Source organism: Macrobrachium nipponense, chromosome 28, assembly GCF_015104395.2.
Source record: "Macrobrachium nipponense isolate FS-2020 chromosome 28, ASM1510439v2, whole genome shotgun sequence".
In the NCBI taxonomy this organism is placed as follows: domain Eukaryota; kingdom Metazoa; phylum Arthropoda; class Malacostraca; order Decapoda; family Palaemonidae; genus Macrobrachium; species Macrobrachium nipponense.
In genome coordinates, this window is record NC_087217.1 from 30986761 (window position 1) to 30999858 (window position 13098).

General features: G+C 43.8%; 1 protein-coding gene across 3 annotated transcripts in view; it reads right to left on the reverse strand.

Moving 5' to 3' along the window:
• The window catches only part of LOC135201640 (palmitoyltransferase ZDHHC16-like), a 288552-nt gene that overhangs the window by 205808 nt on the left and 69646 nt on the right, over positions 1-13098 (reverse strand). For all 3 annotated transcript variants that reach the window (XM_064230731.1, XM_064230730.1, XM_064230732.1), the window contains exon 4: positions 4574-4765. In XM_064230731.1, coding sequence (XP_064086801.1) covers positions 4574-4765 — 192 coding nt within the window. The remainder of the gene's footprint in view (positions 1-4573; positions 4766-13098) is intronic.

A 13098-nucleotide genomic window follows, 5' to 3' on the forward strand; every position in this document is an offset into this window, starting at 1 on the left:
GAGAGAGGGGAGGGTTGCGTAGTAACGCCCCCGTCTTGCCTGACAGCACACGTCACACTGTGCCCAAGGCTACGATCTTTGAGCAAAGAGATCTTCATTTATGATAAATAACAAAGTTTTGGTTTTTTAATACCCAAAATGGAATATGAAATTCATAATAATCATGATTTATTAAATTGTCTTTGTAAAAAGAGAGTACACCTTCGAGTTTCACCTCTTGACATTCTCTTGCATTTACGTTTGTTTATCTTTGTTTTGGCAAAATTTCATCATGCCAAAGAGGAAAATACAAGGAAAACATCTCGCTAACATACAGAAGAAGAAAATTTGCTGTAATAAGCCGAGTTAGTGAAGGGGAGAGAGAGAATTGCGTAGGAAGGAGTGCCCCATCTTGCCTCAAGCAGTGCCCCAGGCTACGATATATGAGCAAAGGGATCATCATTTATGATTAAATTATGATAAATAAAATAGTTTTGGCGGTTTATTTAATACACAAAAAAGAAATATACATTCATAATAAAACAATTATTTATTAACATTGTCTTTTATAGAAATACGAAGGAAAACTTTGAACGCCCGTATCTCAAAACTATACTTATTGACCTTCAAAATCTATCTTCTCACTTAGTTTTAAAGCTATAACATTGGAATTTGGTATATAACTCAGATTGACATTATAGAACAATCAAATAGAGCCATTTTTTCCAATTTTTGTTTCGTCTTTTTTTTATAAATTTTTTCTCCTGATTTATAGGGTTTATTTTTTTACCATATTGAAAAATTCATATCTAGCAAAAAAATGACTTTTAGAGAAAAAAATTCCCCATTCGATTGGAGGTCTACATCAGGTCTATATATGGTAGTAATCACAGGTCTTAATATTAAATATCAAGGGAGGAGATAGAATTTGAAACATGGTTATTTCCGGGATAAATCGCCCTAGCATCACAAAACCGAAGGTCAGAGGCAAAAATCATATGCGGTTTGGAGATATCCCAAGTCACCTTATTAAGTGGTATGAATATCAAAGTCCTGTCCTTAAAAAATGGCATCAGCCGGCCGGCCCCCTTAACAAGACCGGGGGTTGGGGGTTGGAGGGCGTCCCATAACCCCCTTCAGAAAGATAATATAATATGAAAGCAAATATAATAATAAGTAAAATGTTATTTACGAAATTGTTATGGATCAGAAAGGCATGTAAAGGTGAATATAGAAACAAAAAGGGAGAAAAAATGCATGTGTAATTTGGAATGTCTAAAATGTAAAAATGTAATACCATCAATTTTCACGTCATTGACAGAATGGTCTCGAAATGTCCTAAAACCTCCTAGTCCCACCCCCTCAGGAGACTTTCAGGGGCTTGCCCTCAATTGTAATGTAATATTGTAAGATATATAGGGCAAAATTATGAAGTGAGAACAAGTCAGTGCACATATTAAACAATACTATGATAAACAGAACTGAAATAAAAGCTTGAAATATTACACGATTACAAAACAAATGAGGAAAAGAAATATATGTAACAATGCATGAATCCCCCAAAATCTCTTATCACAATGTAGGGTTAATAATGCAACATGTTTGGTTAAATACATGTAACCCCCCAACAAAACCCCCATCATTTTTCTCCTTAGGAAGTTTGTGTCACACAAAAGCTGCCTTATATCACGGCACATGCGTAGTAGGGGTCGGCATTGTAATAGCAGTAGTAATAAGTGGATTTTGGCTATGTAATGGCTCCATTATTGGTTTATTTATCGCTTTATTTCCGCTTGTATTTCGTGTTTCAAATGTCATAAATAAGAGGAAATAACACAATAACACGGCAAAACCTTCCCCCAAGTGTTTCACCACACCCCAAAACCCCGCATTCCCAACGGTCCCCCTTACCATAGGATAGAGTTGAACGGCATAATTCTCCTAAGTGTTTTACCCCACCCAGAACCTCGCATTCCCATCGGTCCCCCTTACTGCAGGATAGAGTTCAAAGGTAAATTAAAGGTTAATTACAGCCGGCCAAAAAAATATTACTTTAAATTCTTGTTCAGGAGGTAAAACTGTATAGAAAAATTTCAACTGGCATAGTCTAGTTTGCCACAATATAAGGACTTAGATCTACCAAGAGAATGAGTAAATTGGCTGGTCTCTCTTTCTCTTTGTTCCTTTCTTCTTCCTACGGGTGGGTAGAGTAATAGACACGTCATGATGCTGGGCTGGTATGATGCAGGTGAGTAAGGTAGTCATATTGATAGCTTCTGTACATTATATCCAAGTAATTAAAAGGGCTACTCTGTAGCAAACACTATTCCCTCTCTAGCAAGAGAGACAGGGTACTAATAACAGACTGAGACAAAAGCCTTGGTTTGTTTTCAGGACAATCAGAATTCTCTTATAGATTCCCTGGACACAATGAATCTGCTCATATATTATTGTATGTCAACCCAGATGGCTGAGGGGTTATATATTAAACATCTGGCCTCTCATGGGCAGTGCACCACATGCTTCAGAACTGAACTTCTGAATCAGTGAAAAGGTAGGTTAACCCCCAGCTGGTTAGGATACTTGTACCTCCCACCAAGTATAAGTCTATCCTATTGTTAAGATCGAGGGTTTGTTCCGCATATCAATAAATGACAAAATTTAAAACAATTTGTATTTTTTATAGCTAACAAACCTTAGGTCTTAAGAGCTAATGGCCCGACTCTAGCCACCCCTCTACCTTCTCAGGTAGCCTGGGTTAGGGAAAAGACTGATGAGTCATGATTTTGATGAGCTGTCTAAAGCCAGATGTCCCTTCAACAATACAAGTTCTTCATCAACAACAATGTGTCTTGATGGTCGCATGAGAGATTGTGAATGCTGCCGCAATAAAGACAAAATTGGTTCAATCCTTGTGTGTGGGTCTCGTGTCACTTGTGCAGTAGATGAAAATCTCAAAAATTTCAGAATGGACAAAAACTTATTTCTATTCATAACCTCCTTACAGAACACCGGTGGTCCTCCGGTCAAAGGATCACATGACCAGTACATATGCATGTCAGGTTTTTTATCCACTCCCATTAGTATGAGTAATGAAAGAAAAAACATGCAGTTCACACATATTTACTGGTTTCCATATCAGTCTGTGAAGAGCTTTCTTTTCAGGAAAATCTTTGTACTTATCTGCCCATTCATTTATCCAAGAACACAAAGTATCCATCATTTCTTGATCCAAAAAATACTCATATGCTATGTCAGCTGAAGGAAAATCACCCTGAGACAAATAAGCATCCAACCCGTGACTGAGATCGTTGAGGGAAGGAAAAGGGTCTGGCCAAGAATCATCAAAGATGTCGGACAACAACTGCCAACATTCTTCTGTGACTGGCCCAATATTGTCAAATAATTCGCAATCACTCACTGATTGCACACTAACTGATGTCTCACTTTCATCATCAGATTCCCCTGGTACATATATTTCATCTGAGGAATCTCCAGAGTCACGCTAATCAAACGAATTCTACAGTCGCACTATTGTCTATATGCAAGTCGAACATGTCTGCTCAAGTTGATAAGGAATGGGAAAAGACAAGAAAGATTGAAATACTGAGCTCCCATTGGTGGAATGTGGTGACGTCTCGATTACATCACTGCAATGTCACGAGATGCCTTACTTCTTCGCTCTGATTGGCTACTGGGCAGAGCTTATGTTCGACAAAGAATGAGAGAGCATACCCCAACAACGAGAAGTCTTCATATACACAATCCCAACACACCAGCTCTCCATACAAAAGAGAGAGCAGAGGGATGTATTACGCTACATCCTGGGATTTCTTGTTGGTTGTCAAGTGACGTAGTACGGTACGTCCTGGGCGGGAAGGGGTTAAAAACAGACCCATGGGAGGGTAGCATAGAAAAAGACTGCAAAACCTATGTCAAATGAACATTAAATATGAGTCAATCATATAAAATCTAATGCCTTGAATCAATGGGAAGCTTAGTTTGAGTAATAGCTTGAAGAGAAGCAGCAAAGAACCTATATAATTATACTAAAAGGGGAAGCAGACAACACATGCATCCTTTAACACAAGTTTTATGAGACCTATCCTCTTGTCTTTAGTTGTTTCTACTCACACAACTATTCAACTATTCCAGACATAATCCTTCCCTCAGCAGTGAACACATCTCATGAGGGTCAATAAAACTGGAACAAAGCCTATTATGCCAACTCTTACCTTACAGGTTCTTACCAATCAAAAATTCATAAAATAAAAGAAAATCAAAACACAAACCTACAGAAAACCAAGTACATTTAACAATCTGTCTACTTCCTATCAAAACCGGCAACAGAAGTAGACTGAATGGCAACAAATGTTTGTACCTGTCATTCCCCTGGTGGGGGGTGGGGAAAGTAGATGGATATAAAACACGTATTCATAAAAAACTGAGGGTTCTTGTTTTTCTTTTGCAATCTGTCAAACTCCTGCTGGTGTGGAAGTAATATCTATATAATGAGGGGGTTATGGTTCATTTTAAAAATATGCTTTGACCCTCCACATCAAGAGAGTGAGTGATACAAACTACAACCTCTTACCTGAGGAGGTGTACCAGGATCTGTGTGGGCTGCCATAAAGAAATGGAAGACAACATTTATCAACAACCAATGACCTAAAACTATGAGAAATGATGTGAGTAACTTTGACTTGTTCCAGTAGTAAGGTAATCCAACCCAGTAAACAGTGAAGACCACTGAACTTGTCAAGACTATCACTCCACCAACCAATATCTGTAAAGAGGGAATAAAAGAAACTGTAAAAAATAATCCTGAGCAACAGAGCTTGGTAGAAAATGTTTTCATTCTATATAAACTTTTTATTCACATGTCCTGTAAAATGGAATTTTTATAATAAAATTAATATTAACAATACTTACTTGTATAATATATCTAGCCCTAAATCCCCAAAACTGTGCCAAAATTTTACCACATTATGTCCACTAGTTAGTAACACTGTCGTTTGACAGTTGCAAATCCTTCCCTTGAAAATCAGTTGTGATAGGCCGATCGTGGGGTAGGATGGGCGGTGTACAGAATAGAAATAATTTTTCACATTTTAATTTGCATGAATTAATTTTATTTAGTTGTGTAGCTTGATATTAGTGCTATTCATGATTTTTTTTATGTCTAGTTCCCCCATCTAATTGTCTAATTTTTTTAAGGCGTTCAATTAACGCCCTACACTCAATGGGGTGCTTGAATGAGGGTTAAACAAATCTGAAGAAATGTGTTCTATAATACAGTCAGCAAATGAATGGGCAAAGAAGAGTGGCACATTCCTGTTGTTGTTGTTTACAATGTTTTGAAACAGCAGTGATTGGTGATTCAATTCAATGATAAGAACTGTTCAAGTGTACTTGGTTTAGGTGAATTGTGGTGTGTGGTTGTATAAAATATGAAAAGGATATCATCATCAGCCTAGAGATGCTATGGTGCTTATTTTTTTCAATAAATTAGTTGTAGTTTTGTCAGCTATTTCTTTTTTTGCAGGCCCTCCTCTCACTCCTCAGAATCAGACCCTGTAGTCACTTAGTTTTAATTTTAAGTATACAGGCGGCCTGCAGTTAACGGTGCAATTGCTTCGCGGCAAATCGGTTTTGCGGCTGTTGTCAAAAATATTCATTAAAAAAATATATATATTTTAAGGAATTTTTATGGCACAATTTTCAGTTAACAGTGCCGCTAGCGCCGTTATGTCTAATGAGTATATACAATTATAGAAATACCGTTATGCAAATGATATTAAAAAATTTTATTGAGAATTATTACATAGGTATTAGGGTAAAATATATGCCCCTGACGCTGTTCTATGCCAAAAAAGGGATTTTGACGAAGGAAAAATCTATTTCTGGGCAAGGGCCCGTGTCGCCCAGTGAAATGTCCCTTTAGCACACATTTCTAAGGTAAATTATTGCTAGCATTACCAGAGAAAAAGCTAAATATGTTATTGTTATTATACAATTAAGTTTGTTCATAACTTACCTGGCAGATATATATATACTGTATTTTCTGACGGTCCGACAGAAATTTCAAAACTCGCGGCACACGCAGTGGGCGGACCAGGTGGTAGTACCCATTCCCGCCGCTGGGAGGCGGATATCAGGAACCATTCCCATTTTCTATTCATATTTTTTATTAATGCCTCTGTCTCCTGAGGGGAGGAGGGTGGGCACTTTAATTATATATATCTGCCAGGTAAGTATGAACAAACTTAATTGTATAATAACAATAACATTTTGTTCATGCCACTTACCTGACAGATATATATAGAGCTGAATCCCACCTTCGGATGGTGGGAAGAGACAGAATAGGATTTTTTGGGAAACTTACATTAAGTAGATGATATACATCTTGGTTTCCTTACCTGTTTGCAAAGTAGACTATGTGATTACTGTCACGAAAGGCTGCTTTTGCTTAATCACAGAGTTGCCAGCCAGGTGGTGGAGACCTGTAGTGCTGGTGCGCTCTGGATGATCTGTCAACGGGTGCGAGACCTCAGCGTGACAAGATCATCGAGGCCATACAAATGAGGGCAACGAAGCAACTGACCACCACCTGACCAACTATACACTTAAAACCCCACTAACTAAATGATGGGAGATCTTCACATAAGACTCACCACACCTAAAACACAACCTAACTAAACTAACTAATAAGGATAGGGAAAGAGCTACTTCCGGTACCCCAATACTGTTCCGCAGAAACGTAGCATGGCCCCAGTGCATTGCAATCGTCCATAGATCGTTCTCACATCCCTTAGTAATGTGAGGCGAAGACGGAGTTGCTCCTCCAAAAGGTGCAATCAAGGATGTCCTTGATTGACATGTTCTTTTGGAAGGTCAAGAGAGGTAGCGACGGCTCGTACTTCGTGCGCTTTTACTCGGAAGAGGCTCAAATCAGTCTTCTGGAAAGATGAATGCCGCTCCCGAATGGTGTCCCTTAGAAAGAAAGCCACAGCATTCTTCGATAAAGGTAACTCTGGCCTCTTCAGAGCACCAGAGGTTACCTGAGGGACCTCTTTACCTCTTTAGTTCTATGCACGTAGAACTTGAGAGCCCTTACCGGGCAAAGGACTCTCTCTGGTTCTTGGCCCACCAGACTTGACATACCCTTGATCTCGAAACGTCTTCGGCCAAGGGTTCGAAGGATTTTCATTCTTCGCCAAGAAAGATGGTTCAACGAGCAGACAGCATTGTCCCCTTTGAAGCCCATTAACTTGCTAAACGCTTGAATTTCACTAACTCTCTTAGCCGTCGCAAGAGAAGTTAGGAAAAGAGCCTTCCTTGTCAGGTTTCGAAGAGACGCTGTCTGAAAGCGGTTCGAAAGTGTTCGACATAAGGAATTTCAGGACTACATCCAGATTTCCATGATGGAGGTCTCATTTGAGGAACCTTCGAGGTCTCGAAAGACTTCAAAGGTCATGAATATCCTTGTTGTCAGACAGGTCTAGGCCTCTGTGCCTAAAAACCGCTGACAACATGCTTTTGTATCCCTTGATGGTAGGGACCGCTAATTTCTGCACATTTCTGAGAAATAGCAGAAAATCAGCTATCTGGTTCACAGAGGTCGAGGAAGAGGAAACTCCCTCCTTTTTACACCATGCCCTGAAGGAAGCCCGCCACTTCGACTGGTAAACACTCTTGTGGAAGCACGTCTCGCCTGTGCGATTGCTCTCGCAGCTGCTTTCGAAAACCTCTCGCTCTGGCCAACTTTTCGATAGTCTGAACGCAGTCAGACTCAGAGCGGAGAGGTTTTGGTGAAACCTTTCGAAGTGAGGCTGTTTGAGTAGATCTTTCCTCCAGGGCAATGTCCTTGGAAAGTCTACAAGGAAAGACATGACCTCTGTGAACCATTCTCTCGCTGGCCACATCGAGCGATCAGGGTTAACCTGGTCCCTTCGAGGCCGCAAACTTCCTCATGACTTCCCCCAGAATCTTGAATGGTGGTAAGGCATATAGGTCTAGGCCCGTCCAATTCCAAAGCAAAGCGTCTATCGCGATTGCTTCTGGATCCAGGACCGGGGAGCAGTAAAGAGGAAGTCTCTTGTTCCTTGACGTTGCGAATAAGTCGACCAGTGGACGTCCCCACAGCGTCCACAGGTCTCGACAAACGTCCTCGTGCAAGGTCCATTCCGTCGGAAGGACTTGGTCCCGACGACTGAGAAGGTCTGCCCTGACGTTTTGCACTCCTGCAATGAATCTCGTCAGGATAGTCACCTTCTTTCTTTTTGCCCACAGCAGAATCTCTCTCGCTAGGGAGTACAACGTTCTGGAGTGTGTTCCTCCCTGGTTTTTTAAATAAGCGAGTGCTGTGGTATTGTCCGAGTTTATCTGAACAATCTTGTTTTCCAAACTCTTCACGAAGAACTGCAGGGACAGAAAGACTGCTGCCAGTTCTTTGACATTTATATGCCAGGCTACCTGTTCCCCTCTCCAGGAGCCTGACACTTCCTTCCCCCCTAGTGTTTGCTCCCCATCCTGTGATGGAAGCGTCTGAAAACAACACTAGGTCGGGGCTCAAAAGACTTAGGGACACGCCCTCTTGAAGCTTCTGAGGGTCCAACCACCATCTTAGATGGTTCTTGATAGGAATCGTATTCTCAATACTGCATTGAGATCGTCTTTGGCCTTCCACTCGTCTGCCAAGAAGAATTGGGAGAGGCCTGATGTCAGTCTTCCCAAGGAAACAAACCTTTCCAGCGAGGAAATGGTCCCCAGCGACTCATCCATTCCCTCGCCGAGCAAGTCTCTTTCCTTAGAAAGGCTGAGATCTTTTCTAAGCCTAGCCGCTGACGTTCCTGGGACGGAAACGCTCGAAAAGCCACTGAATCCATCTGAATCCCAGATACACGATGGACTGTGTTGGGGTCAGATGCGACTTTTCGAGGTTGACCAGAGTCCCAGGACTTCGCTAAGCTAAAGTGAACTGCACGTCCTTCAGACACTTCTCTCTCGACGACGCTCTGATCAGCCAGTTGTCGAGGTATAGGGAAACTCTTATTCCCGAAGAGTGTAGCCACCTCGCTACATTCTTCATCACCACTGTGCACACCATCGAGCCGTGGTCAGTCCGAAGCACATAGCTCTGAACTGCCATACTTTGCTGTTCAAGACAAATCTTAGATACTTTCTTGAAAGAGGGTGGATCGGGATGTGGAAGTACGCGTCCTGCAAGTCTAAGGATACCATCCAGTCGCCCGGTCTCAAAGCTCCCAGAACAGACTGAGGCTCTCCATCGTGAATTTGATCTTTTCCACAAGATTGAGCCTGCTCACATCTAGAACTGGACGCCAACCTGACGACTGCTTTGGTACCAGGAAGATTCTGTTGTAAAAACAAAACCTGGAGACTGCAGGTCCGCGACTTGTTCCACCGCTCTTTTGTCGATCATCTGTTGAAGAAGATCGAACAAGACTTTCTTCTTTTCTCCTTGATAGATGGAGAAAGGTCTCTGGAGTCGTAGAAAGAGGAGGAAGTTCCAAAAAGGGGATCTTGTACCCCTGCTCCACGATCTTGAGGGACCAAGAGTCCGTGTCTCTCTCTCTCCAGCTCCCGCAAAAATACTTCAGTCTGGCTCCGACTGGTGTCTGAAGGACATGCTTTTCACTTGGAAGGCTTTGGCTTAAAGGAAGCTCTTCCTCGTGAAAACCCTCTCCCTCGAGGAGCTGCTCTCGAGGGGGGAGCCCCACGAAAGGGCTTAACTTTCTTCGGCGGACGAACTGCAGCCGAAGAGGTTGAAGGTACGGCTGACCGTCTAGTAGACTGGGCCAAAAGGTCCTGAGTAGCCTTCTCTTGTAAGCTGTTCGTCAGGTCCTTAACCAAAGTCTGGGGGAAGAGATGGTTCGAAAGAGGCGAAAACAAAACAAATCTGCTTTCTGAGCTGGCGTCACCGAACGAGCTGTGAAATTGCACAGCAAAGCTCTCTTTTTTTTTTTTAGTAAAGCTGTTCCAAAGTGAGATACGAGCTCCTCCGAACCATCCCTGACGGCTTTGTCCATACATGCTAACACGTTGGACAGCTCCCCCAGACTAAGAGATTCTGGCTTCTCGCTTGGCAATCCAAGAACTCCCAAACACCAGTCAAGGAAGTTGAAGACTTCCAGCGTCCTGAGCAGACCCTTCAAATGATGGTCAGTCTCCGACGCGGTCCAAGTTACCTTGCAGCGGGTAAAAGCGACCTCCTCTGCAAATCCACAAGACTGGAGAAATCTCCCTGAGCAGAAGAAGGGATACGAATTCCCACTTCATCTTTGTTCTATACCAAATGCCCCCTTTTCCACTAAGTCTAGTAAGGAGGTAATGCGAAGGTCGTCTTACCTTGCTCTCTCCTTCGTATCATCCAGTCCTGGAGCTTTTTGAAAGCACGTTTTGTTGATAGAGAAGTCTTCATCTCTACAAACTCCGGGATTTTCTCAGTTTTAGATGAGGAAAACTGCGAAGGAGGAGACTTGGGAGCTGCGGGCTGAAATTTATCTTCAAACAAGACCGCAAGTCGTACGAGGACCTTATATTCCGAGATGAAGGGGCTGTAGCAGGTTCCTCTTCAGCCGAATCGGCAGAATTACTTAGCTCTCCTTCTTCTCTAACCGGAAGAAGGAGACCGTCTGTCAGGAGAAGGAGTCCTAATGGCGGGTCTTGGCTTTATCAAGGACCCCTATCCTTGATAGATGCAGCCTTAATACGGCTGTCTTCTTTATGACGCTTACTGCTCGTTGACGGTAGAGCGTCCTGATGAGGACGAGCGTCCTCAGCGTCTTCCGCAGCAGTCTCACCTGCTCGAGAAGCGTCCTTACATTTCTTCGCTGGTATACGTGCCTGTGCACGTAAACTAGCGTCTGGGGGAAAGACTTCTTGATCAGAATCCCCAAAAACATCTTGAAAGGAGGTCTGAACGTCCTGGCGAGCTTCCTGCCAAGCGTCTTTGTCTAGCGTCCTGGTGAGCGTCCTGCCGAGCGTCCTGTCTAGCGACCTGGCGAGCGTCCTGACGAACGTCTTGCCTAGCGTCCTGCCAAGCGTCCTGACGAACGTCCTGCTTAGCGTCTTGCCAAGCGTCCTGACGAGCGTCTTGACAAGCGTCCTGACGAGCGTCTTGCGCAACGTCCTGCCGAACGTCCTCGTACAGAGCGTCCTCCTCAAAAGCGTCCTGACGTAACGTCCTTCTAGCGGACGAACGAGATCTACGAATCGCCGAAGGAGAAGCGATCGGCGAACGAGACGAAGTCGGAGAAGGCGAAGGAGACTCTGCTTAGTCCTCTTGACAGGCAGTCTAAGGTCCTTCCTTCGCTTAGGCTCGACTGCTGCTGGGCGAGTCCTCGGTGAGCCATAAGCAGGATAAGCTGTTCCTGAAGGGACAAAAGAATGTTCTTCGTCGTGGGAAGAATGAGCAGAGGAAGCAGGACTGATCCTGTGAGAAGACGAGGGGCGAGGGGACGCCTCCTTCACCCTTCTCACAGGTACAGCTACCTGTTTCTCAGGTGTACGCGCCTTTGTTGCACGCAACCTAGCGTCCTCATCGGAGGAAATCCTACCCTCTCTTCTGAGCGGAAAGACATCATAAGCGTCTTCCGACGAAAGCGGCGAAAGAGGACGTGAAGCGTCCTCCGCAATAAACGTCCTCTTTACGGACTCCTTTAAAGGAGAGAGTCTCTCCGAGCGCTCCACCCCTTGCGCGGGGATGGACGCTCGGAGGACGAGAAGCACTCTTTCAGGACGCGTGCTCGTGCACGGTCCTTGCAGCCTGGGTCTTTGCTACATGGTCTGCCGAAGGGACGCCAGAATCGTGGAAGCCCCCGTAACCCTCTTGCGGCTTTCGACATACCTCCTCCCTGGGTCTTGGGAGTCTGATAGAGGTCTAGGCCTAGAGGCATTATGGGGCCGATCTGACGCCCCCTCCACAACACTGGGGGCACGACACACACTTGCACCGAGCCAGTTTCTAAGGCTTTCACTTTGTTCTCCCAGAGTGCGAAGAGACTCCAAAATCATAGAGAGAGCATTCGCTTCTCCTGACACAGAATCAGAGCCCGAAGGCAACACAGGTTTAGGGTTGTTAAACACTACAGGTGTTAGTGCAGGAGAGATGTTAGTCTTACCTTTGGAAGAACCACTCCTTGAGGAAGACCTCCTGATCCTATCGCGCTCCAATTTAATGGCGATAGGACTCATATACTCTCCATTCATCATCAGTCAATTTCTCACATTCATTACACCGATGATCAATCAAACAATTAAGCCCCCTACAACTCATACATACTGTGTGGGGGGTCTACCGATGCTTTCGGTAGTCCTCACCTTACAATCAGCCCTCACACACACTCTGAAACTCACCAACATTGATCCAGACATATCTTAAAGAGAAAAGTCAATCAAAATCAAAAAACGGTCCCACTATCGCGCATGCCAATTCAACATCCAATTCAATACCAAAAAAATCAATCAGATACTTAAAAGCGAGTCAATTTCCAAAAATCCTGAGCAGAGGTCTGTAACAGATGTTTACCGACCGGCGACAGAAAAAATATGAATAGAAAATGGGAATGGTTCCTGATATCCGCCTCCAGCGGCGGGAATGGGTACTACCACCTGGCCGCCCACTAATGCGTGTGCCGCGAGTTTTGAAATTTCTGTCGACGTCAGAAAAATACAGCTATATATATATCTGTCAGGTAAGTGCATGAACAAATGGAAATGTCAGAATATTCTGACTTCCCTCTGGACCCTTTCGAGTGGGAGGACGACTTGGGCCTCTCTGCTCTGGGATGGTGAGCCGGAGACTTTTGAGAACCGCTCGAAGCCGCCTTCTTAGACTGTGTCTTTTGAAGCGTTTACTTCACGCTTCCCTGTGACCTTAGGGATTGCCTGGATGGACTTCGGTCTAGCCAAAAGCCCATCCTCAGAGAATCCTTGAAAAGAAGAAGAAGAAGGGACAGGGGAAGATCTAGAATGGCTCAAGGGTAAACCTTGAGCCCCTACCAAACCTGCCTCACTCAACCTCCTACCTGCTGCCTCTACTGCCATGGGCTCGAGGTCCAGATTCAGAGTTGCCACTTCTACGATTTCTTGGTT